Source organism: Physeter macrocephalus, chromosome 1 (assembly GCF_002837175.3).
Source record: "Physeter macrocephalus isolate SW-GA chromosome 1, ASM283717v5, whole genome shotgun sequence".
Lineage (NCBI taxonomy): Eukaryota > Metazoa > Chordata > Mammalia > Artiodactyla > Physeteridae > Physeter > Physeter macrocephalus.
Genome location: NC_041214.2, coordinates 120,359,642 through 120,385,287, shown reverse-complemented (window position 1 = coordinate 120,385,287; position 25,646 = coordinate 120,359,642). Strand labels below are relative to the sequence as shown.

The following is a 25,646-nucleotide window of genomic DNA, read 5'->3' as shown; positions in this document are numbered from 1 at the left end:
CAGGGCAGCCCTAACAGCAAAGAATTATCTGGTCTAAAATACCAATAGTGCCAAAGTTGAGAAACCCTGCTATAATCTTACTTTGGAACCCTTAGTGGATACTTTATGTCTTAAAAAAAGTCTTTAATGATCCTCAGATAATTTTAAGCAGCTACTGGGTACCTGGCACTTTAATAGATAAAGAGATAATCTGACAGAAAAAGGGTTCGCTTCATAGTTTTATAAAATACATGCTAATGCCTCTTACTTTAGAGAAATTAAAATTTAATTGTTTTAGGAAAATACAAGCTTTATCTCTTAGTCTTGGTATAAAATTTACCTAATATTTATAGTTTCTTGAGCAGTTTCTTAGGGTATCATAATACGTTTTTACTAGTCTTAGAATTAATTGGAATTATTTTTTGATTTGCTGTTACTTTTTATATGTGTTTTACATGTACTTGGTTTAATAAGTCATATAAAACTTAAATATGAGGAATTGCATGTTGCTGCTAGTAGAGACCTGACTTAAACAGCTCAAACAATAGTACACATTTATTTCTCACATGAAAAGTCTTGAATGGATAGTGTCGGGATGATATGGTAGCTTTATCATCATTTTACCATCATTCACTCTTCTTATCAGTCATCCTTATCTTCCTATCTCAAGTTTGCCTCATGATCCAAAATAATTGCTGAAGTTCCAGCCATCACATCTGAGTTCCATGTAGCAGGAACAGGGTGTCTCTGGGGTAAGCCAAAAACATCTTGCCCTAAGTTCTACTCAGTAACTTCCATTTCCATCTTGTTAGCTATTCCCATCTGAAAATAATGTTAGGATTTGGGTTTTGGTTTTTTTTTTTTTTTTTGTATTTTTTTCCCTGATAGACACATGTCTATGATTCTATTAATAAGGAAGGAAGAAAACAAGAAGATATTGTAGAGGCAATTGTTGTTTGTGTTTTTATTTTGTTTTTGATTTTCTATTTTGCCACTGGTTATAATTTTATTGTATAATATAATATTTTTTAAATAGCATTCATTCCCTGTCCCTTTTCTTCCCTGCATCTTCCCCAGAGGCAATTACTTGCAGCTCTTTTAGCAAGTATGATATTTATCTCCATGTTATTTATTTATTGTAATTATTATAATAAGGAAAAACAAAACAAAATGAACCCTAGATTTTGTTGGCTGTGTTTGGAGAGCTAATGCTTTGTTGTTATTTATGCTTTTTTTATGTTGACTTTCAGAATTGAATAGTGCTAATTGTTCATAATGACATTATTTGTAATACCAAATTATTGAAAACAACCTTTAGACCAAAGTTAGGGGAATTGTTACATATAATGGAACCCTATGTTCTCCTAACAGTCGTGTATTTAAAGAATATTTATTCATATGGGAAACTGTTAGTGGTATAATAATGACTGAAAAGACACAGATGACAGGTGATTTCACTTTTGTAAATAAAAAAGACTGAAAACAAATATACCAAATCGTTAACAGTGGATAATTTATTAGTGATATGTTTATAGCTAAATTTTTTTCTTTACATTTATTTATTTTTTATGTTTTCTTGATTAAACGTACTATCTTTATAATCAGGAAAAATAAAATACAAAAAATACATTTTATTTTTTTCTCTCCCTGTTTCACAGATTGCTTATTTTCTGTGAATAAATGCAAGAATATTTTGAGCATGATGAAATTTTAACTCCTTGTTTCTCAAAAATAAGTGAAATGCTTTTTTTTTTTTTAATGAGTTGGTTAAGTGAACTTATGAAGGTCATTTTAGGTTAACCAGTGAGATCCTAAATTTATGTAACTTCTTTATACACAACCTTGCATTAAAATATATGTTCATTACTGCTTTCTAATAACCACTCGTGACACTGGCTTAAAGAAAATTTATCTCAATTTTTATAGATAAGATGGTCAAAGAAAATATTTTTTTTTTTTTTTGTGGTATGCGGGCCTTCCTCTGTTGTGGCCTCTCCCGTTGTGGAGCACAGGCTCCGGACGCGCAGGCCCAGCGGCCATGGCCCACGGGCCCAGCTGCTCCACGGCATGTGGGATCCTCCCAGACCGGGGCGCAAACCCGGTTCCCCTGCATCGGCAGGCGGATGCACAACCACTGCGCCACCAGGGAAGCCCCAAATAAAATATTTTTAAATGAAGTTCATTGCTTTAAAATTTTTAGTGATACCATTATTTTGCAGTTCTGCCAAACAGAAGGCACCAATTGTACTGTTATTGTTGGCACAGAATCTTTTTGATTTTCTTGCCAAAATGTGGTAAGCTATACCTTAGCATTTACAAACAAAAGCAAAAAAGAAAACTTTAAATTAAATTTAAGAAAGCTATGGTAAAATGTGTGTCTGGTGAGGTATTTGAAAAAATAAAACATGATCAATAAAATATGGTCAATTAATATGCCATTTAAAATGTATATTAATATATAATGGAGGGACTTCCCTCGTGGTGCAGTGGTTAAGAATCTGCCTGCCAATGCAGGGGACATGGGTTCGAGCCCTGGTCTTGGAAGATCCCACATGCTGCGGAGCAACTAAGCCCGTACGCCACAACTACTGAGCCTGCGCTCTAGAGCCCGTGCGCTACAACTACCGAGCCCGCGTGCCACAACTACTGAGCCTGTGCTCTAGAGCCCGTGCGCTACAACTACTGAGCCCGTGTGCCACAACTACTGAAGGCCGCACCCCTAGAGCCCATGCTCCACAACAAGAGAAGCCACCACAAGGAGAAGCCCGCGCACTGCAATGAAGAGTAGCCCCCACTTGCCGCAACTAGAGAAAGCCCGTGCACAGCAACGAAGACCCAACACAGCCAAAAATAAAAAAATAAATAAATTTATATTTAAAAAATGTAATGGAAAGGCTGTTAGATCATTTAAGATCTAATGTAATCTATTTAACTAAATATTAATTCTAGTTACGCTGTAAATACAGCAGTACCTAGTCTGTTTTGGAGAGCATTTTTAAGATTTGTAATTTCGAATGAATCAAATACAAGGTAATCTTCAGCTTTCATGTAATATATATCACATTTATTTTTTAGCTCCTTATTTCTCTGACAGGTCAGTTCATCATTTCAGCAGTAAACTCTCTTCAGTTTGGGTCTCCTCTCTAGGATGATACCCAGTCAACATCACCTGGTTAGAGCTATGGTGGAACACTTGGTGGCAACTAAATATGAGAGGAGGTCAATCTGTATAAAGTGCTACATAAAATCCTAAAGTTCAGTACATTGACACTCTTGTACCAACCTCTTAATACCCTCAATTCTCCAAAGCAGCCATGAATGTGAAAATAGCTGAAAAGCTTTCCATTTAAACAGTAGAAAAAAGAGTCATTGATGTTAGTGTTAATGCTTGTTGTTTATAGTGTTAGCCCTCCATATTTGCAGGTTCTGCAGCCCCGAGTTCAACCAACCAGACATGAAAAAATATTGGGGGAAAAAGTTCCAGAAAGTTCCAAAGAAACTTGAATTTGCTGCACACCGGCAACTATTTACATAGTATTAGGTATTTAAGTAGTCTAGAGATGATTTAAAGTATACGGGAGGATATGTGTAGATTCAAATACTACATCATTTTATATGAGAGACTTGAGCACCTGTAGATTTGGATATCTGTGGGCGGGGGTAGGGGTTGGGGGTGGTCCTCGAGCCAGTCTCCCAGATCCTGACGAATGACTGTATAAGGCACTGGGCATATAGTGATAAAAAGGCATTGTCTCTGTTTTTGTATGTAGGTATAACTTTGATAAGTTATATGAAGAAAAGGTATAATACTATAAAATGCAGGCTAATAAAAGGCATTCTTGGGCAAGTTGAACTTGGCTGAGATTCTTTGATTTAGTTTGAACTTGTTGAATTTAAGGTGTGTATCGTCACCAAAGAAGAGATCTTAAAGATGGCTAGATTTACATAATGCAGAGCTCAGAAGTGAGATCTGGTCAATCATAGTTGTGTGGATGGTATTTGAAGCCGTGTGTGTGAATGAGCTCACATAAAGAGATAATATAGAGTGAGTAAAGAAGAGGACTTAGAAGTGAAGCTTCAGAAACTCCATAGTTAAAGGCCTGGTAGAAGAGGTTGAGTCTTCAAATGAAGTCTGAGAAGGATTAAAGAGCTTGGAGAAAACCAGGGAACTATGGTGTCACAGAAGACAAGAAAAGAGAATATTTCAGAATGGAGTGAATAGTAACTGGCATCAAAAGCTAATGAGATCCAACCGTTGAATTAACGTGCAGGTCTTTGGTGACTTTAAGCAGAGCTGTTTTGATGTAACGATGGGAGCAGGAGTCAGACTGGAGTAGTTATTCAGAGTTGAGTGATATACTGTAATTGATCAGTTAATTAACTTTGAGAAAGAAGGGGATATCCTCATTTTCTGGCTACATTTGTGGTAAAACAGAGAAGTGAAAGGAGAAGGAGAAGTTAGAAAAGTAGTTGTATCAGTAGATATTAATAGATAAGTGTACAACATTGTTCTATGTACCTTGAAAATATGTATACACATATGATACCCCAATAAAACATGTACACAATTTATTAATATATAGTTCTATAACTAGAGTTTACCAAAATTAACCCATATCTGTTTTGGTTACCCTAAAGTTGAAATGTTCTAAATATTCGCTAATCACTGTTGCCAGTGATTTGATATGTGTGTGTTATATTTTTAGTATCTGGACGATTTATTTATTTTATTGGAGTGCTATATATATGTATATAACTTATATTTTGAGTGTTTTCCATGTGTCAGGTACTGTGATAAGTCTTTTACCTGTTCTGTCTCATTTAATCTACTACCCCACAGGGTATGTGCCGTTATTCTCATTTTACAGATCAGGAAACTTAAGACCAAAAGAGGTTAAATGGTTTGATTAAGTCGGGCTGGAATCCTGGCCCATCTGTCAAGAGGTGTACTTAACCATTCCAATATACACATATATTGTATCTAGGAATATGCATTTGGTATCTTTTATAGCATCTGTGCATATGCATTGATATGTACTACAGCATACTTAAGCAATTATTGACTGAGTAAAAGCAGTGATTTAAAAAGACTCAAGGCAGCAGAAACTAAAGATGTTCATGAATGTAAAAGAGAGAAAAAAAATCGAACTGAAGCTATCAGAGGTTCCCTGTAAGAAGTGATTCTCAACCTTTTTATTTTTTCCCCCAACTTACCTGAGTGGGATATGCTTCGCTCTGAAGCAGTGGTTCACTATAATGGTTATTTTTTTAATGCAAGGGTTATGATGATTACAGACCTGTTACTTTATGTTATTACCTTGTGTTTTGAAGGCTGGAGGGTATGGAATATATTTTAGATGTTTTTCTTAATGATTAAAATTTTAAACTTTGTTTCTCCATATTATTTAAGATTCAACCTTGAATATCTTGAAATCTTACTAACCCAGAGCACAGTGGATGTGCATTTTTAGACTTTATTTTCTATCCTTTACCATGTTTTGAAAGCTTTTGCCAAAGATCTTTCAGATTATAGAACTTGTTAGTAAAGTTTAATATTCCATGCTCATGAGGGTGTGGTGAAATGGATATCTCATTTTCAAATGGTGGGAGCAGAAATCACCACAACCTTTCTGAACCATAATTCATTAAAATATATTAGAAACTTTAAAAATAATTTGTGGGCTTCCCTGGTGGCGCAGTGGTTGCGCGTCCGCCTGCCGATGCAGGGGAACCGGGTTCGCGCCCCGGTCTGGGAGGATCCCACATGCCGCGGAGCGGCTGGGCCCGTGGGCCATGGCCGCTGGGCCTGCGCGTCCGGAGCCTGTGCCCCGGAACGGGAGAGGCCACAACAGAGGGAGGCCCGCATACCAAAAAAAAAAAAAAAAAAAAAAAAAAAAAAAAAAATTGTACTTTTTGACTTATAGCATTAATTTCTGAGGAAATATAAATTTGGATTAAAGAGATTCATCATAGCATTAATTGTAATTAATGAAAGGAGTGAGTTGAAAATGGAAAAGCAACCAGAACATCTAAAACAGTTGAACATTTTTCAACCCTCATAAACTATTATTCAACCTTAAAAAATTATGTCCTCAATGACTATATAATGATCTAGGAAAATAAAGTACAATGACAAAAAAATTAGGTGGAAAAATTTGTTTGTAGCAGGATTATACAGTTTGAATATAGGCTGGTCCATTCTCACCATATTTTAGAGGGGGAAAGTTCTGTAAAGAAAAATCAAATGAGCTATTTCACTAGAAACAGGATTTCTTGATGATAATCCGTAGAGGCCATTCGTGTACTTCAGGAAGTCTGTGAACGCTGAAATTATTTGCAAAAAAAGTTGTATTTACATTTCCTTGGTGAGTGGGTCTAAGGTTTTTTGTTTGTTTTTATCACATTCTCTTAAGAATTTCAAAACTTTCTAAACAAACACAGACCACAATCATCCAAACACACCAACAGGTTATGAACCTTTGCTGTAAGCCATTGTGACACAAGCAGCACTGTCTTCTTTTGCAAATAAAACTTTATTGGGGTTTGCCCTTTCACTTCTGTATTTTTCTGTGGCTGCTTTCATGATATAGCAGGGTTAAGTAGTTGAGATGGAGAATGTATGGCCCATAAGCTGCTTTCTGGCCCTTTCAAAAAAAGTATGTCAGCTCATGTCCTACTTTCTTATTTATTCTTTTCAACAACCCTGTGAGATAGATACTATTTTTATCTTCATTTTAGATGAGATGCAGAGAGGTTAAACAGCTAACCCCAAGTCACACAGCTAGAAAAGAGAAATTACCAAGATGTTAATAGTGGTTATATGTGGGCAGAATGGGCAGAAAATTATGGATGATTTTTTTAAGTATCCAGATTCACTATAGTGAGTGTACATAACATAATCAAGAGGCGAGAAAGTTGTGAAAAAAAATTAGATAGAACTGAGTTATGAGAATCTTAAAACTCATTCATCCTTTTTTATTATTTTGATTTGCTACATTTCATCCTGTGTTTGTAAAGAGCAGATATGCTATTTCTGTTTCTCTTTATGGGACTTAACTCTTATGCAGTCCTTTCTTAATTTGATTTTTTTGAAAAAAATATTCTGTTATTCTGTTGATAGTTTCTTAAAAACTCTATATTAACTGAAGCCATTTTGTCCTTTAACTCTTTTTTTATTATTATTGTTAAAATTTTATTATTTTGAATTACTCGTTAGCCTTTTTTTAATTGAAGTATAGTTGGTTTACAGTGTTGTGCCAATCTCTGCTTACAGCAAAGTGACTTAGTTTTACCATATATACATTCTTTATTTAATATTCTTTTTAAAATATTGTTTTCCATTATGGTTTATCCCAGGGGATTGGATATAGTTCTCTGTGCTATACAGTAGGACCTTGTTGTTTGTCCATTCTAAATGTAATAGTTGGCATCTACCAACCCCAAATTCCCAGTCCATCCTTCTCCCTTCCCCCTTCCTCTTGGCAGCTACAAGTCTGATCTCTATGTCTGTGAGTCTGTTTCTGTTTTGTAGATAGTTTCATTTGTGCCATATTTTAGATTCCACATATATTGCCCTTTAACTCTTTTTAAAAATTAATTAATTTATTTATTTTTGGCTGCGTTGGGTCTTCGTTGCTGTGCGTGGGCTTTCTCTAGTTGCGGCGAGTGGGGGCTGTTCTTCATTGTGGTGCATGGGCTTCTCACTGCGGTGGCTTCTCTTGTAGCGGAGCATGGGCTCTAGGAGTGTGGGCTTCAGTAGTTGTGGCGCGTGGGCTCAGTAGTTGTAGCTCATGGTCTCTAGAGCGCAGGCTCAGTAGTTGTGGCGCACTGGCTTAGTTGCTCCGTGGCATGTGGGATCTTCCCGGACCAGGGCTTGAACCCGTGTCCCTTACATTGGCCGGCGGATTCTTAACCACTGCATCACCAGGGAAGTCGCCCTTTAACTCTTGAGATTCTTTATCCTCTCTTTTATATTTTGAATTTAACTTCAACAACTATTAAGTGCTCATAACTTAATAGGTGGTCATAAAATGCTGCATATGTGCCTGTCTGACAATATATACATAACTTACTTTTTCTTAATATCAATCAATTGAATTATCCTTAATTATCTTAGGCATAGATCTAGATACATAAAAGTGTTGTAGAAGATATTCCTGAAAGAAAACATTGGCTGTGTACTATGTGGAAAGCTTCATCCTAATGATTACAGGGGATTTAGGGAGGAAAAGTTCACAACCCCTTCCCTCAAGGAACTGAATCATCTAGTAAGGGAGAAAAAGTATATCTGACCACTGTAACTGCTGTTACGAACTTGATCCAAGCTACAGTTGTCTTTCCCTTGGACAATTTTATCTCCCTGCTTTTAGTTTCTCTCAGTTTTTTCTCCACACAGCCAAAGTGATCCTTTTAAAGCCATAAGAGTGAGGTCTCTTCTGAACCTTCCATGCTTTTCTAACTCAGGGTCAAAGCCAGAATTCTTACCATGGACTGCAGGGCTTCGTGATCCAGCCCCTGTCTAGCTCTTTGACTTGTCCCCTATTACTCTTTGTGTCCACTACTTACCTTCAGCTACCCTAGTGTTTTTGCCCCCTCTTTCGACTTGAATAACTATTCTCCTGCCACTTGGCCTTTGTTTTGTCTGCCAGAAACACTTCATTTGGATCAAATGAATTGTTTCCCATTATCAAGTTCACAAAGAGAAATTAAGAACTAGAGTCCCAAAGAGGTTAAGATACAAAATTCTTGCCTTCCTGGTCATTGGGCAAACACTTAATACTTTAACCAGCCAACAGCCATTAAATTTAGAAACACTAGTAATTCCTTGAACTTAGTACAGTTGACTCACATCACTTTAGCCAGTAGGATTTAGTGATATCACTAAAGATGGATATTAGAGGAAAGACGGGTGCACGAAAAACAGGGTACCAAGTCAGTTTTGGTTTCAACTTTACCAGGGTGCCAGTCAGTTCTGGCAACTGCCAGTGTCTATAACTTGTAATGTTTTACTGGGAAAATTCATCAAGTGGTTGTGCCACTGTGTGCTTATGATATTTTTCTGAGGGGTGGAAGCACTTTACCTGAACATTTCTACTTCCTTGAAAGCTGTGTCTGAATTTCTGGCTTGCAGAGTTTATAAATTTCCATGGATTATAGCCGCAGGCACCAGGTCATACTTGATGTCTCTCCCTTTAGATTTCCTTTATATTCCATTTTTTCTGTGTTGTCCTGGTACTCCTGTGCTACAGTGAGTATAGATTCTGTTTAGTGGCACAATTTCTATACTGCCTCTTGTAAAGAGTGTATCACTTACTTGTAGTATGTAAAGCTCAAAGTATAATCTCTACAAGGCCCTACAAGGCTCCAACCTTGCAATTTCCATACTAGTGTTCTGCCCTTGTCTCTGGACTTCTCCATCACCAACCTGTGCCAAGACATTTTTAGCCCTGTGCTACCTTGGCTTTTGCCACTTCCCTGAAATTCTTAGGCCTATTGAGCTAAAATCATAAAAGCACTCCTCTTGTGCCCCATATTTGTATTATTTGGATAATAACCATAAATGGGTACCTGAAATGAAGCTACTTTTAATGTTTCTGGTGTCTGCACTCATAGGAGCCCAGTAAAGACAGTATCTCTTCAGCCACTTGCTTCTCTAGACCCTTTCTTTATTCTGCTTTTAACTGTTATAGGCCTTGCATAATTTGTTCTACCTCATTGGCAGTGTAAACATTCCTTTTTGTCACATTCCTTTCAGCAATAATAGGATATGCCATTTCAGATAAACATAGTTGGTTTCTGTTTTTGTTTATGTTTTAGCCTATTCTTAAGTTGGGCCCTCTTGTCTTCCTTTCCTTTTCTCTTTTCTTTTGGGCTTAGGTTTTATTATACTTCAATTATGTCTTGTAAGATCTGCCATAATGTCAGAGATGAAAGTCAAGGAATTCTGAGTTTATCAAAAAGCATTTATTATCAAACAGATTTTTCCCACTCTCTTCTCCCAGGTTTAAGGATGTCTTACCAGCTCAACATAAAACCTAGGTCTGACCTCTTATTTTGTTTTTCTTCAGTTTTGCTTTTCCTTGTCCACTCCCTGAGGCCTAACTTTGAGTTCCTGGGGCACTTTTCTTTGTGACACCATGCCATACCATACATTGCCCTCTGTAATAACTAGTAATTTGAAATGCACCTGAAATTCTTCAGGTATTTAAAGGTAATCTCTCAGCTTTTTTTAACCTTTCCAATCTGTACGTATTTTATGTTACTGTATAGCAGTCGCAGTCTTCATGGTGTGGTTTTTTTCACTTTTATTATGTACTTTCTGTCTATTTCTTTAAAATACCATCTTACCATACTTGAATTTCCAGTTCAGTTCACCGAGATTTCCATCCTACAGTTACCTGCTATCCCTCTGTTAGATACCTTTGGAATCAGTCACCCTTCCTTTCTGATGAGTAGCAACTAAAATACTTTTTTCTCCCATTCCATCTTTAGGAACACACAGTTCTGGTATATATATTTCCTTTGTCTTTTTTCATATCTGACTAGTCTAGCTTCTGAGATTGAACTTACTTTTAAGGAAGTCCCTCTCTTCTTCCATCTTAATATGACCTCCTTTTATTTATTTATTTTAACTCTTCCACTGTTATTTTAATTGAAAGTTTATCATCTTTTTAAAACAAATTTAGTTCTTCTTGAGACTAAGCAAACCTGGTACCTAAAGTTAGTTTTTGAGGCATAGGCCTTTTAAAAGTTTCCCTTTTGGCTTTGATTTTGTAATAATTCCATTGAGCTTTTTTTCTTCCTCATCCTAGGAAAGTGATTTATGCCCTAAACAATAAAGAACCTTGACCCTTCTTTATCTCTGCACTTAATAAAATCCACTGGACATCTTCACTGAACTCAGATAAAATCTTGACATCTATAGCTTTGATTCAATTCGTGTACATATCAATCTCAGAAGTTACTGGAGATTATATTATGACAGTGACTCTAGAAGCCTTTGGACAAGTCACATTAATATAAGAGCTGTTCTCTGAGAACACAATTAAGAGGGACAGAATTAAGTCAGCTGATCTAAGACTAATATTAACAATTTAAAGTCTAGACATTCACACACTAGTGTGCTAAGACCCATATGGAACTTAACCAGCTTTTCAGTTTAATCCTCTGGCTTGTAGTCTTTGTTGAGAAACCAGACAGAAGGAACAAAAAGGATTTCCACCTACTAATATCTAAAAAACCTATATGGCTAATGGACATTTAAAAAATTCAATAATATAATTATTGCCTCAGCCACACCTATAATACCATCTGTGGCCAGGCCATGCTAATTTTTTTTTTTAATTGAAGTATAGTTGATTTACAATATTGTGTTAATTTCAGATGTGCAGTGTAATGATTCATTATTTTTGCAGATTATATTCCACTATAGGTCATTACAAGATAATGGGTATAATTCCTTGTGCTTTATGGTATATTCTGTTGCTTATCTCTTTTATATATAGCAGCTTGTATCTGTTAATCACACACCCCTAATTTGTCCCTCCCCCCTTCCCGTTCCCCTTTGGTAACTGCGAGTTTGTTTTCTGTATCTGTGAGTCTGTTTCTGTTTTGCATATACATTCATTTGTATTATTTTTTAGATTCCACATATATCATATAGTATTTGTCTTTCACATATTTCACCAAGCATAATATTCTCTAGGTCCATCCATGTTGCTGCAAATGGCAGTATTTTTAAATTTTTTTGTGGCTAATATTGCATTGTATATATATGCTACATCTTAATTCAGTTATCTGTTGATGGGCACTTGGGTTGCTTCCATGTCTTGGCTATTGTAAATAATGCTGCTGTGAACATCAGGGCGCATGTATCTTCGAATTAAAGTTTTTGTGGGCTTTTTTCCATATATATACCCAGAAGTGGAATTGCTAGATCATATGGTATTTCTATTTTTAGTTTTTTAAGGAACCTCCGTACTCTTTTCCACAGTGGCTACACCGATTTACATTACCACCAACAGTGTAGAAGGGTTCCCCTTTCTCCATATCCTCTCCAACATTTGTTATCTGTAGACTTTTTGATGATAGCCATTCTGACAGGTGTGAGGTGATACCTAATTGTGGTTTTGATTTGCATTTCTCTTATAATTAGCGATATTGAGCATCTTTTCATGTGCCTGTTAGCCATCTGTATGTCTTCTTTGGGAAAATGTCTTTTCAGGTCTTCTGCTCATTTTTTTTTTCTAATTGAGCTGTATGAACTGTGTATATTTTGGATATTAACCCCTTGTTGGTCGCATCATTTGCATATATTTTCTCCCATTTCGTAGGTTTTTTCCTTTTGTCGATGGTTTCCTTTGCTGTGCAAAAGCTTTTAAGTTTAGGTCCCATTTGTTTATTTTTGCTTTTATTTCTTTTGCCTTAGTGGCCCTGCCAAATTGAAGTCAGATGCAGATTTTTGCTTAGCCCATGCTAGTTAAGACATTATCATGTGCACACACATCTGTGGATATCACCAGCTGCAGGCAAACGAAGATATTTGTTCACCCAACATGTTCATTTGATATTCATATACATTTCCATATATTTTGGGGTTCCCTTGTCTGTGTGCCAATTTTAATGTTTATACAGGGAGCATTCAGTATATTATTCTCTCTAGTGAGTTGGGAATCAAAGGAAAAATTGACAGGTACCAAAATTGATCTAAAGCCTTTGAAATGAGCCTACTACTTACCTTTGGACCTACTTAAGAGAAAAGTTGGGTCTTTAAGTTGATACTCAGGCAGCCATAAGGGAGGACTCTGGCCTGCCTCATACCATATGGATGCAACATACTCCAGGAGGGAGATGAGAGTCTTCTGGGAGTGATACTTTTCACTGGTTTTCCACCAATGCTCTTTTTCTGTTCCAGAGTGTTATTTCTGATCTCAAATTGTATTTAGTTGTTATTTCTCCTTAGTCTGTTCCATTCTGTAACAGTTCTTCAGTTTTTTCTTTCATGACCTTAACATGTTTGAAGAGTACTGATCAATTTTTTTGGTAGACTATCCTACAGTTTGGGTTTGTTTGATGATTTGTCATGATTGGAATGAGTTTATGCATTTTTGGCAAAAGTACCACAAAAATGCTTTTGTATTTCTTGGGGCTTCATATCAAGAGATTTATGATAATAATATGCTTTATTACTTATTGGTGATATTACCTTGATGGCTTTGTTAAGTTTGTGTCTGTGGGGTTTCTCCACTCTAAAGTTGCTATCTGTTTGTAGTTGATAACGGTCTTGCGGGAGATGCTTTGAAACTGCAAATCCTGCATCTCCTCAAACTTTTCACCCACTAATATTAGCATTGTTCCATGGATCTTGTCTGCAATATTCATTGCTGTGTACAGTATTTGCCTAATGGTGATTCTCTATTTCTCTCTTTTGTTCTATGTTTATTAATTAGTCTTCTTCTGTGAGGAAGAGCTGTCTCTTACACTTGTTGATTAAATTGATTATTTGTAGGGACTCATGGATATTTATCTGGTTTCATGTATTAAAGTCAAATACGATCATCATTTATTTTGTTGCTCAAATTGTTCTAGCTTTAACTGCTCGGAGCACCTTCAGGTTGGCTCCCATGTTCTTATATTCCATCACTGTTTCAGCATTTCATTACTTAGTCCTATCATGTTATTTTCCCTCTTCCATCCCTGCTGGAGGAGGGCTTGAGCAGCCCGAGTTCCTTGTGCCTGAGGAGCCCCAAGTTCCTCATATTTGAGAATAGTGTTTAGAAACCAAGATTTGGGCCCTAAGTGTGTATGTTGCTACTGAGGTGTCATTGCTCCGTGGCCCTCTCAATGGACAGAGCTAGGAAATTATATATATATATATATATATATGGTAGGTATATTACAAATGAATAACCTAATCATACTGAAAGGGGATGGGGAAAAGGCTAACTTAATGTTTCTTACAATGTTTATTTTAGGTATTTAGAAGATTAACAAATTTATTCAGTGCATAGATTGGCATGTATTATAGGCATTTGTTGAAGCTCTTAGAATGGAAGGTAGTTGTGATGTGGCTAATCACATATGATAATGGCCATCGTTTGTAAATCAGATTTTAAAAGTGGGTGGATTCACTGTAAACAAGTAATGAAATTAACATTAGTGAACAGCTCCACTGACACCTGTGAAGTGTTTGATATAATGAAAGTTGATGCCAATGGGAGGTTTCAGGTAGGAAAATGACAGGGATGTGAATGGCCAGCTAACAAAAGTAAAGTCATGTGTGATAACTGTGTTAATGATCTAGTCTATTATTACCTGGATTTAGAAATCAAGAGGATTGTTTGCTCAGTGACAAACTAGTGTTTGGTAGTCTTCATTGTTACATTAGAAAAAAGGAGAATTCAGTTAAGAAACAGATAATCGTATTTTAGTCAATCACTTTATATGATATTTTAGGGGTTCCTAGACTGCTACGTTTGTATTATTTTTATACATTTGTGTATTAGGCAGCTCTGGCTGCCATAACAAAATATCACAGACTTGGCAGCTTAAAGAATAGAAATTTATTTTCTCAGTTCTTGAGGCTAGAAGTCTGAGATCAGGGTGCCGGCATGGTCGAGTTCTGGCAAAGACACTCTTCCTGGCTTGCAGACTGCTGCCTTCTCTCTGTGGCCTCACCATGGCCTTTCCTCAGTGCATGCATGTAGAGGGACAGAAAGATCTCTCCTCTCTTCCTCTTGTTATAAGGCCACCAATACTATCTGATTAGGACCCCTTCCTTATGACATCATTTAACCTAAATTACTTCCTAAGAGTCCTATTTCCAGATACTGTCACACTGGGGTTAAGACTTCAGTACATGAACTTTAGGGGGACACATTTCAGTCTGTAGTAATTTGGATCATGTTCTTAAGTAAAGAATGTAATTATATAGCAGTTCTTTACATAGTAACAGTAAAACCTGTTACTTATTAGAATACCAAAGAAAATGACAAATGTAAGATGTGTTGCTCACTGCACAGTGATCTGGTAGAGCACATTCAGATTATGATGTCATGGTATCAGCTCTCATTACCTGAGTGCTTATGATAACAGTTATAATGCAGGAGAAAACTTTCAAAGTAAAAAGACAATGTAATGTATAGTTTTACATATTTTAAGGAAAATATTTAAAAAGTAGTGCTATAGTGAATGTTATAGTGAATTATTAGTGTCTGGCATGACATTAAACAGTATAAGAAGGTACAGTCAGCCCTCTGTATCTGTGGGTTCCACATCTGTGGATTCAACCAACGGGATCAAAAATATGTGGAGGGCTTCCCTGGTGGCGCAGTGGTTGAGAGTCCGCCTGCCGATGCAGGGGACACGGGTTCATGCCCTGGTCCGGGAGAGGATCCCACATGCCGCGGAGTGGCTGGGCCCATGAGCCATGGCCGCTGATCCTGTGCGTCCGGAGCCTGTGCTCCGCAACGGGAGAGGCCACAACAGTGAGAGGCCCGCGTACCGCAAAAAAAAAAAAAAAAATTGGAAAAAAAATTCCAGAAAGTTCCAAAACACAAAACTTGAATTTGCTATGTGCCAGCAACTATTTACATAGTATTTACATTGTATTAGGTATTATAAGTAATCTAGAGATGATTTAAAGTATACCAGAGGATGTGTGTAGGTTATATGCAAATACATTATATAAAGGACTTGAGCATCTGCAGATTTTGGTATGGGGTGGGGGATCCTGGAACCAATCATCCACAGATACTGAGGGCGAACTGTATGTAAATTTCAGCCGGTTTTGTTTATGTCCCTTCAAGGGTATTGTGGGAAACCTACTGGAGGTGTTGTGCACAAGTACTTTTATTGTGTTAGGTTTGGGCTCAGCTGGATCAGGCAGGGTATTAATAGCCGAATCTTGGTGAATGAGGGAAGCTACAATGAGAATAGAACCTGAGAAAGTAGAAAGCTTCTCTTCTAAGCAGATAAACCCAGCCCATAAATAGGAAGTGAATATGGTTGTAAGTAGAAATGTATTAGGGCAAACTATTTTGGATTAAAGGTAGAAAAAATGTGAGTCTGTTAGGTACCTGTTTTTTATGTGGCACCAGAATGGTGGTGTGGGGGCCCAAAAGAGGCAATAAAGGTGGTCAAACACTTCAGTGAAGAGAAAACTTAAAGCCAGGAAACCACCATTTATCTAACTTTCTTCTCCTTCTTCTTTTTTTTTGCCTGTGGTGGTTTGGAAAAATTTGTCCTACTTGGAGTCATCATAGTTACTAGTAGTTTTTACTTCCCAGCTAGTAAGGACTACTAGATATAGAAGGGGGATACAAGTTCACAGAGCTAATACTCTCTAGCTTTCTTCTTTATCCATACATGTTCCTAGAAACATTGGAGACATGCTAGACACCTGGTAATGAAATTTGGAATTGTCAAACAAGTGTGAAGTGTCTGGGATTTTATCTAAGGTAGATTGCCACAGTTTCACAAATGTTGGCCCAAGACATGAAACTCCTGGGTCAGAGATAGCAGACTCTGTTACTCATGGCACAGCAAGGAGCATGTGCTTCAAGTTCATGATGGATCCCTTTGCCCCTCAAGTGTCACAAAGGTGATGTGAATGGCCCAGGTGGATCCTGAGCTCATAGTAAGTTTATATCACAGCTTATGAACCCCAAGCTTAGGGATTCCTAATCTTTTATAATGGTGTGCAAGCATATCTGCCTGACCTTTGCTCCAGAGAGACACATTGCTTTGGACAGGGGAATCATGGATATCATCTCTATTTTTCAAGGCTGTTCCCTATAAACATCTTTGAAAGGATGAAGGCAGCCAGGGCCTCTTTTAAAAAACTGTGGAAATACAAGAGACTCATGGAAAATTATCTCCAACAGGAAGTGATTAGTATGAAAAGTCCTTGAGCTCTGAATGTTCTTGGCTTTTCTACTCTGCTCTAGTTTTACCAGCTTTTAAATCAGGAGTTGGCAAACTTTTTCTGTAAAGGGTCAGATATTAAACATTCTAGACGTTGTGAGCCATATGATTTCTGTCACAGCTACTTAACCTGTTGTAGCAGGAAAGCAGCCATAGATAATATGTAAATGGATGAACCTGGTTATGTTCCAATAAGACTTTATGGACATTGAAATTTGAATTTCATGTGATTTTCATACATCACAAAATGTTTTTTTCAACCATTTGAAAATGTAACATCCATTTCTTACCTTGTAGGTCATGCAAAAATGTGTAGCAGGCTGAATTTGGCCTATATGCCATAGTTTGCCAACCTGTTTTATAAGATGAATTTCTAGAATATAATAGTTTTAATACAGCAGTCTTGCATATGAGAGGTCATAATTAACATTTTATAGCAATTGATAGTTCTAAAATGTTTTCTCATAAATTATTCCCAATTTAGCTTCAGAGTAAATCTGCAAGATAAGCATTATTATCTCCATTTTATGGTGAGGCAACTAATACATAGAGAAGGAAGATGACTTACCCAATTCATAAAACTAGTTAAGTGACAGAGCCAAGACTGATTATATTCTGTATTCTTTTCTCCTCAGTATGGTACAGTTTAAACTTTCCTAATCAGAGTATCACACCACTATAATACTCATTTGTTGCCAGAATGTTTAGAGTTCAGTCTTGTAAATAATGTAATAATAATGCATGCTCATTTCTAATTTTCTTTATTACTATAGTCTACTGTCTAGCTATTTTAATATTTGATAATTGGCATTTTGACAAAAAACTAGATATGGGATGTGAAGGCATTTGTTACAACATTTGGTAAAGATTTGGCAGTTGAACTATGTGGTCATTTATATACTATATTTCTTTTCCACATTTTCAAATAATAGTTCATTTTATTTTCAGATGTATACCATGAAACTAAACAATAAAGAACTTTTTCCCCTTCCTAAATCATGTGTTCATGCTGAACTAATGTTTTAATTTATCTGGTAAGTTTTATCCAAATTTAACATTTTCTCTAATAATGTACTTTTTGGATTGCTTCCCTATCAGGTGGTTGAAGATTATGCTGGAAGATGGCAGGTCCCTTTGCCACAGCTTCAGGTTCTTCAGACTGCACTTTGCTGTTTTACATCAGCCAGTGCATCATTCCCAGATGAATGTGAGCACGTACAATATGTTTTGAGTAGCCTTGCTTTGTAAGTACTCTTTACTTCTTATGAAAGTATTTTCTTGATATATTTGAGAACTGGTTTTTGATTATTTTCTCTGCAGAAGGAACCTTTCCTAAAGTCTTCCCTCAAAAAGATTTCTGTTTCTTCATTTAAGTGTTTAGGTTTAATTTTGAACATTTAACCACAATTTTACTTTTAGCTTTAGAGTTAAGTGGAATTGTTATATAGATTCTTAGGTTTACTACTAGCACTTTCCTTTCCTTTTTAATTCCCCAGATTCCCTTGGCAAACTTTAATGATAAATCCCAGCAGCAGTTGAGGCCATCATAGTTAGCAGAGGGATCTTAAATCAGGCCAGAAAGAGGTTAGGAAACTTTGGGTTTTAAAAATACTTGTAAAGGACTTTGAGTTAAAGATCACAAACTGAGCACTTGTATTTATCCTTTTTGCCCTCCTAGATCCTACTAAAATAGTAAAGAAGTAAAAGAGGGAAATACAGTGAAAAGAAAATAGAGAAGAGTCATCAGTGAATGAAAAGATTTCAACAATTTTCTTTGGGAAAGAAAACAGATAGAGGAGTGTCTTTGAAACATGTCAGAGCAAGTCACAACTTAATTTTTTGTTGTTGTTGTTCCTCACATTACATGCACATCACATTAGTGGGTTGTGAATTCATTTATCAGCATTACAAAATACAATAGGAAATATCAGAGTGTGTCTCATGGGATAAGTATTATTTTGTAAAACTCCTGTTTTATATATTTATTTTTATGTATGTGTATACTTTATTATTTGTAAAACATTTTGTGAAACTGTGGGTAGCATATAAAACAAAATTATCCTCTGCCTTATAAGATAGGAGGAAGACCATCTGTCCTGCCTCCTTCCCTTTGGAATCCTAGGGAGGTATAGAATTTGAACATTAAAGGTATGAAATAGAGAGTAGGGAATGAGATACTTTGGGAGAATACAGATAAAGGAGTTAATTGCAGTTTTTCCATTCAGGCCATTCACCAGACCCTAGGGCCAGGGTAGGGTGGGGAAACAGCATTGATACTTTCTTTTTTTTCTCTAATGAAATTAAATGACTTTGGAGCAGTGACCTTTGTGTTCTGGCAGTTAAGGGTTCTTCTTGAGACTGCTACCTAATCACTTAATTACCCTAAAGAAAAACTTAACAGTCACCAAACTCTAGACACGCTCACAGGGCTCCCAATTAACCTGCTTGTGGCTTTATTCTTTAGATATTAATGGATATTCAGGAATCATCAGACATTTGGGGAATGCCTTCAACATGAAAAAAAATACAGTGAAAACAAACTAAAAAAAAAAAATTCTGGAAGAAATACTGTTAATGTTGAAAACAAAACATTTAAAAGGGAAATATAAAATCTATAATTAGCATTTTCAGAGAGAGTTGAGAAGATTTGTAGGACATTAAAACATCAACATATCATGCTGTGTGAAAGGAATAAAGAGATACCAAAAATGAGTTTGTGGAAATTTAAAAAATGTGATGGTTAAAATTTAAAATTCTGTAGGAAAGTTGCAAGGTAAAGTTGAAAAAATAATCCAGAATGTAAAACAAAACCAAAGTGAAGGAATGCTCAGAAAAAAACTGATACAGTGACTTCATGTAGGAGGTTCATTATTTAACTAGCGAAGTTCCAGAAAAAGAATTTAGAGAATATATGTTGGAGGAAATTTTCAAATCAATATATAATAAAATAATTTCCCAGAAATAAAAGTCATAAACTTCCAGACCAAATGAGCCCAAGAAGTGCTCAGCACAATGAATATAAAAAATACTCAGGTAAATACATCATTTTGCATTTTGAAAATAACAAGAATGACGAAACAGATTTGAACACCTTCTAGAGAGAAAAAACTAGGTCACCTACAAAGGAACAAACATCAGATTGATATTGGTTTTCATACAACCAACAGTGGGTGGTAGAATATAATGAATCTATGTCTCTGAATTTTTGAAGAGAAATTATTTTCAGTGTAGAATTTTATACTCATTCAAACTGTCAGTGAAGTGTGAGAGTAGAAACAATATTTCCAGGCATGTAAGGACCTAGGAGATTGATTTGTCCACATACTCTTTCTTGGGAAGTTATTAGAGAATGTACTCCAGAAAAATGGGGTATAATATAAAAAGACCAGATGACAATGGATCTAGAAAACAGTAGCTTTTACTTAAGATAGATGGAAGAGAAGTTCCAGGGTCACTGCTAAATAGTAAGTCTTACAGATATGTCACCTCCAAGAGGGGAATATCCAGTAAAAATGTAGACTTGAAACTAACCTTGAGAATTTGGAACCATTTAAGGTAGTGATAAAAGTAGACAAGGCAAAGGAAATAAAAAAGCAATTAGAAAAAATAATCTGAACAGGAAAGGACAGAGTCATAGCAAACTACTTAGATATGCACTGAATGTTATTTTTAATATAGTTTTCTTCATGTAAATGATGCTATTGACTTCAAACTTTTAAAGAACAAAAATAATTTTAGTTACAGAACCAAGGAAAATTATTAACCTTTCAATATAAGACTATTTGATGGAAATTGCAAGTTGAAAGTGAAGGACAAGGGCACTAATATCCTTCCTTAAAATTCTTATTTTACAAAATGGAGTGTCAGTACATGAAACCATAAATAAAGGTGTAAGTAAAGTTACAAAGATAAATAATAGAGGAAATAATAATGAATAACTGTTGGGAGGATGTACTTGTGTGAGGAGTTTAATTCTCTTCTATCACAGCAGGAAGTTAAGAGATAATATTTAAAATTGGTAAATCAAGAAATATTAGCAAAGCTTATTATCACCAGCTATTAAAAATACTGAAAGTTGTTAATTCTGGGTCATTGGCAGTGAGAGAGAGTGTTGAAGCCTTTCTATGCACTTAGCATTTTTAAATATTGAAGATGTGTAAATTTAATATATGTGAACTTTTATGTTTTTTTGATTTACATATATGCATAAAAATGTTAAAGAGCGCATGTACACTGTGCTTCTTTAAAAGTTTATATATATTTAAAGTTGTAGAAGCTATGTGAAGTGATGGATATGTTAACCAGCTTAATTGTGGTGATCATTTCACTATGTATCAATTTGTATACCTTAAATATATACAGTTTCTATTTGTTAATTATACCCTAGTAAAGCTGAAAAAAAATTGTGGGAGGGGAAAAGAGTTTAGAATATAACGTTATTTAGACTTGTAAGAGCACAGCAGTTTTTAAAATATATGTATTATTTTTAAAAAATAGATTTATTTTTGCGATGCCTAAATGAATATGGGAAGTATTAGGACTTCTTGATTATAATTGACAAATCCTACCCAGCCTAGTTTAAACAAAAAAAGAAGGGCTTGGAGGGATTTATTAGATGACTAAATCATGGAAAAGCAAAGACTAGAACTAGTTTCAGGATTTTCCGAATCTAGAGAATAAAATATCTAGAATTGTTCTCTTCCTTTCCATATTTCCTTTTTTGGCTTCATTCTCTCAGGGCTGTTGACAATTCTTGGATTAAGTTTACTTTATTAACCAAGGGAGAAGAAACCCTCTGCTCCCACTTCTATTCCCCCAAATATTTTGGGACCTCAGGCCTGGCTGAGGTTATGTGCCCATTGCTTGAACTAATCACTCTGTTGAGAAGAGTATGGTAAGATTTTTGGTTATCTGATAGCAAGCCCACCTCATGGCTAGGGGAAAGGAGGATACTACATTGGCAGCCCTGTGAGGACCATAGAAATGTTGGAGGGATAAGCAGTTTCCTCAAGAAGTGAATGCGGTAGTGTGAAGGAGAGCTGGCTAAGTAGACAAAAATAATGGATGTCACTACAAAGAATATTTTTATATGATATTTTGAAAGCTACCGAAGCTGTTTCAATTATTCTCTGCTGATTTCTGAGGAAAATAAATAAGTATTGAAAAATACATTATTTGTAAGCAAGAAGCATTTTTCTTGATTCAGTGCCCATTTGGATATTTCCCCCTTTTCATCTGTATAATCTTGTTAACTTTTGTGTTGTAATGTGAAAATGTTTTTAAGGCTTTCAAAAGTACTTTAAAAAAAAAAGTCACTTGTTGACTTACGTTTCACTGCTTGCTAGCTTTTTTTTTTTAACTACTGCTCATGAAAAGAATAATGTATTAAGCAAAGGTAATTCTTATCTAAGATGGACAGTGCTGGGGAAAAGAAAGTAAATTATTTTAGTGGTTTGTTAAATAGTAATGTTTCTTATAAAGAAAACTTTCTGCATTATTTGAATTTACTTCAGTGGAAAAGATAATTGTACTTTTAATACCAGAAGAAAAATGGGGAAATGGCCATATGGTGGTGCCATTGAAAGAGTTAGTGAGTCTGGAGCAGTGTTCTATTTTATTGAAATATTTAAGCTAGAAAATTCTTCTAACAATTATTCCATAATCATTCATTCATTCATTCTGTAAATCTCTGTGCTTGGTTCTAGAGAAAAAATAGAAAATAAGATTGGTGAGTCCTTGTTTTAAAGACCTTACAGAGCTAAAAGATATTACACAAGCAGCTCCACTAGTACGCATTGTTAAGTAAGAAAGAATTATAGGGTACAATGAGAGAGTTTAACAGGGGACCTTTCCCTGTCAGGGAAAATTTGCTCGGTGAACTAAAACTTGAGCTGAGCTCTGAAGGAATGATGGGAGTAAATTAGATGAAGGAGCAAAAGAGACTCCCAGGAATGGCAAACAGAATGTTCAAGGTGCCTGGACAGGATGTCAGGTTATTAATGGATTTCATTATAACTCATATCTATTTGTAGAATTCTTGTTTATGATATATATAGTGTATTTTACAAGTTTTATTCACTTAAAAAATATATAGGTGAGCTAAAGAAGTAATGTTTATAACATTCTGTCTCATGCTAATATATATATTTATAATATATGCATATAAAATATATGTTATATGTTAAACATAAAACTACTATATTCTCTGGTAGTTTTGTCTGGTCTGTATATCTACCTTCATAAAAACCTATACCCACCTTGTAAATTAATACGTATGTGAAGATCTGCCTTCTGTAGACTGGGAGATTCTAAAAACTATACTTTTTCCCAGATGTTCTTTACAGAGAAGGAAACTGGATTCTGTTTTTATTCATACCTGAGTGTTTTTTTAAATTTTATGGAAATGAATAGTTATGTAGAGAATCGTCTTAAATTGACTAATTATAATTTTACCTGGGTTGACTCTCCTTGTAAGCTGTATTTTCTAAAGAAATGAAGATTTTGCTGTGTGTGTATGTATGTATGTGTTGGCACTAAAAAGGACATCAAATTAATTCCTTTTTTATAGATAAGAAAACTGAGGCCTGAGAAGTTAGGGGGCTTTTGCAAATCCGAGTTAATTAAGTTCTGACTGTTTATTTTTCCTGTTGTTTTCTTGTTTTAGATTGGTTAAATACTGATTTCTAAGTTTTCCAGGTAGAGCAAAGCCAAACACCCTGAAACTAAGCGGACCTTCAGGCAGAGAACATAGACTTTATAAGTTTTACATAAAAGCAAGCTTTAGTGCTGCCTTTCTAGCCTTTTAGCCAGGCGGAAAATAAACGTTCATAGATTTCAGCAGTCCAGGCAGGGTTCAGTAATGGAAGTAGTAATTTGCCTGACAGCCATTAGGTCCACAAGGACCAACATAGTCCACTGGAGGAGGGAACTAGTTCAGCTAGTAGCATTTAGTATATGCAGTGGCAAACACTAAAAGTATATATGTCAAGTTGCATAGGGAGAGAAGACCAAAGGGCCTTCTTTTTCATGGAACTAAGTGGGTATACTCAGCCTCTTGTTTAGAGTGACTAGTCAATCATGGGCCACACATATTACTTGAGAGATCAGTGACCCTTTCTGATTATGTTGCTGAATTGTACCATATTTCATAGAATTTGTGCCTAATTTCAGTCTCTACTATATTAAACTATGTTTTATTTGATTACATTTGTAACTTAAGTCCAGGCTTCAACTAATTTAGGAGACAGCCTAGAAATCAGAGGAAGAAAGGCTAATTCTAAAGTGTCATTTTTTTTCAGTGGTGCCAGGCCCCACAAAAGGTGTTAGTCTCTTAGGCCCCAATCAGTACGTATATCCTTTCTCTACAATATGTAACAACTCTTAGTACTTCCTGACTCTTCAATTATTTTGTTTTGAATTTTATTTTATTTTTTTATACAGCAGGTTCTTATTAGTCATCCATTTTATACACATGAGTGTATACATGTCAATCCCAATCTCCCAATTCATCACACCACCACCACCACCAACCCCGCTGCTTTCCCTGCTTGGTGTCCATACGTTTCTTCTCTATAACTGTCTTAATTTCTGCCCTGCACACTGGTTCACCTGTACCATTTTTCTAGGTTCCACATATATGCGTTAATATGCGATATTTGTTTTTCTCTTTCTAACTTACTTCACTCTGTATAAGTCTCTAGATTCATCCACGTATCTACAAATGACCCAATTTCGTTCCTTTTTATGGCTGAGTAATATTCCATTGTATATATGTACCACATCTTCTTTATCTATTCGTCTGTCAGTGGGCATTTAGGTTGCTTCCATGACCTGGCTATGGTAAATAGTGCTGCAGTAAACATTGGGGTGCTTGTATCTTTTTGAATTATGGTTTTCTCTGGGTATATGCCTAGTAGTGGGATTGCTGGCTCATAGGGTAATTCAATTTTTAGTTTTTTAAGGAACCTCCATATTGTTCTCCATAGTGGCTGTATCAATTTATAGTCCCACCAACAGTGCAAGAGGGGTCCCTTTTCTCCACACCCTCTCGAGCATTTGTTGTTTGTAGATTTTCTGATGAGGCCTGATGATGCCCATTCTAACTGGTGTGAAGTGATACCTCGTTGTAGTTTTGATTTGCATTTCTCCAATAATTAGTGATGTTGAGCAGCTTTTCATGTGCTTCTTGGCCATCTGTATGTCTCCTTTGGAGAAATATCTATTTAGGTCTTCTGCCCATTTTTTGATTGGGTTGTTTTTTTTTTAATATTAAGCTGCATATATATTTTGGAGATTAATCCTTTGTCCGTTGATTCGTTTGCAAATATTTTCTCCCATTCTGAGGGATGTCTTTCCGTCTTGCTTGTAGCTTCCTTTGCTTTACAAAGGCTTTTAAGTTTCATTGGTCCCATTTGTTTATTTTTGGTTTTATTTCCACTACTCTAGGAGGTGGGTCAAAAAAGGTATTGCTGTGATTTATGTCAAAGAGTGTTCTTCCTATGTTTTCCAATAAGAGTTTTATAGTGCCTGGTCTTACATTTAGGTCTCTAATCCATTTTGAGTTTATTTTTGTGTATGGTGTTCTGTTTGTATTATCTTTAATTTCTTTCATCAGTGTCTTATATATAGTTTTCTGCATACAGGTCTTTTGTCGCCTTAGGTAGGTTTATTGCTAGGTACTTTATTCTTTTTGTTGCAGTGGTAAATGGGAATGTTTCCTTAATTTCACTTTCAGATTTTTCATC

The 25,646-nt window shown here is 35.8% G+C and overlaps 1 protein-coding gene across 3 annotated transcripts in view; it reads left to right on the top strand.

Annotated features, from left to right (window-relative positions):
• The window catches only part of ZNF654 (zinc finger protein 654), a 99,283-nt gene that overhangs the window by 4,239 nt on the left and 69,398 nt on the right, over positions 1-25,646 (top strand). For all 3 annotated transcript variants that reach the window (XM_024120220.2, XM_007126354.3, XM_055086090.1), the window contains exon 2: positions 18,001-18,146. In XM_024120220.2, coding sequence (XP_023975988.1) covers positions 18,001-18,146 — 146 coding nt within the window. The remainder of the gene's footprint in view (positions 1-18,000; positions 18,147-25,646) is intronic.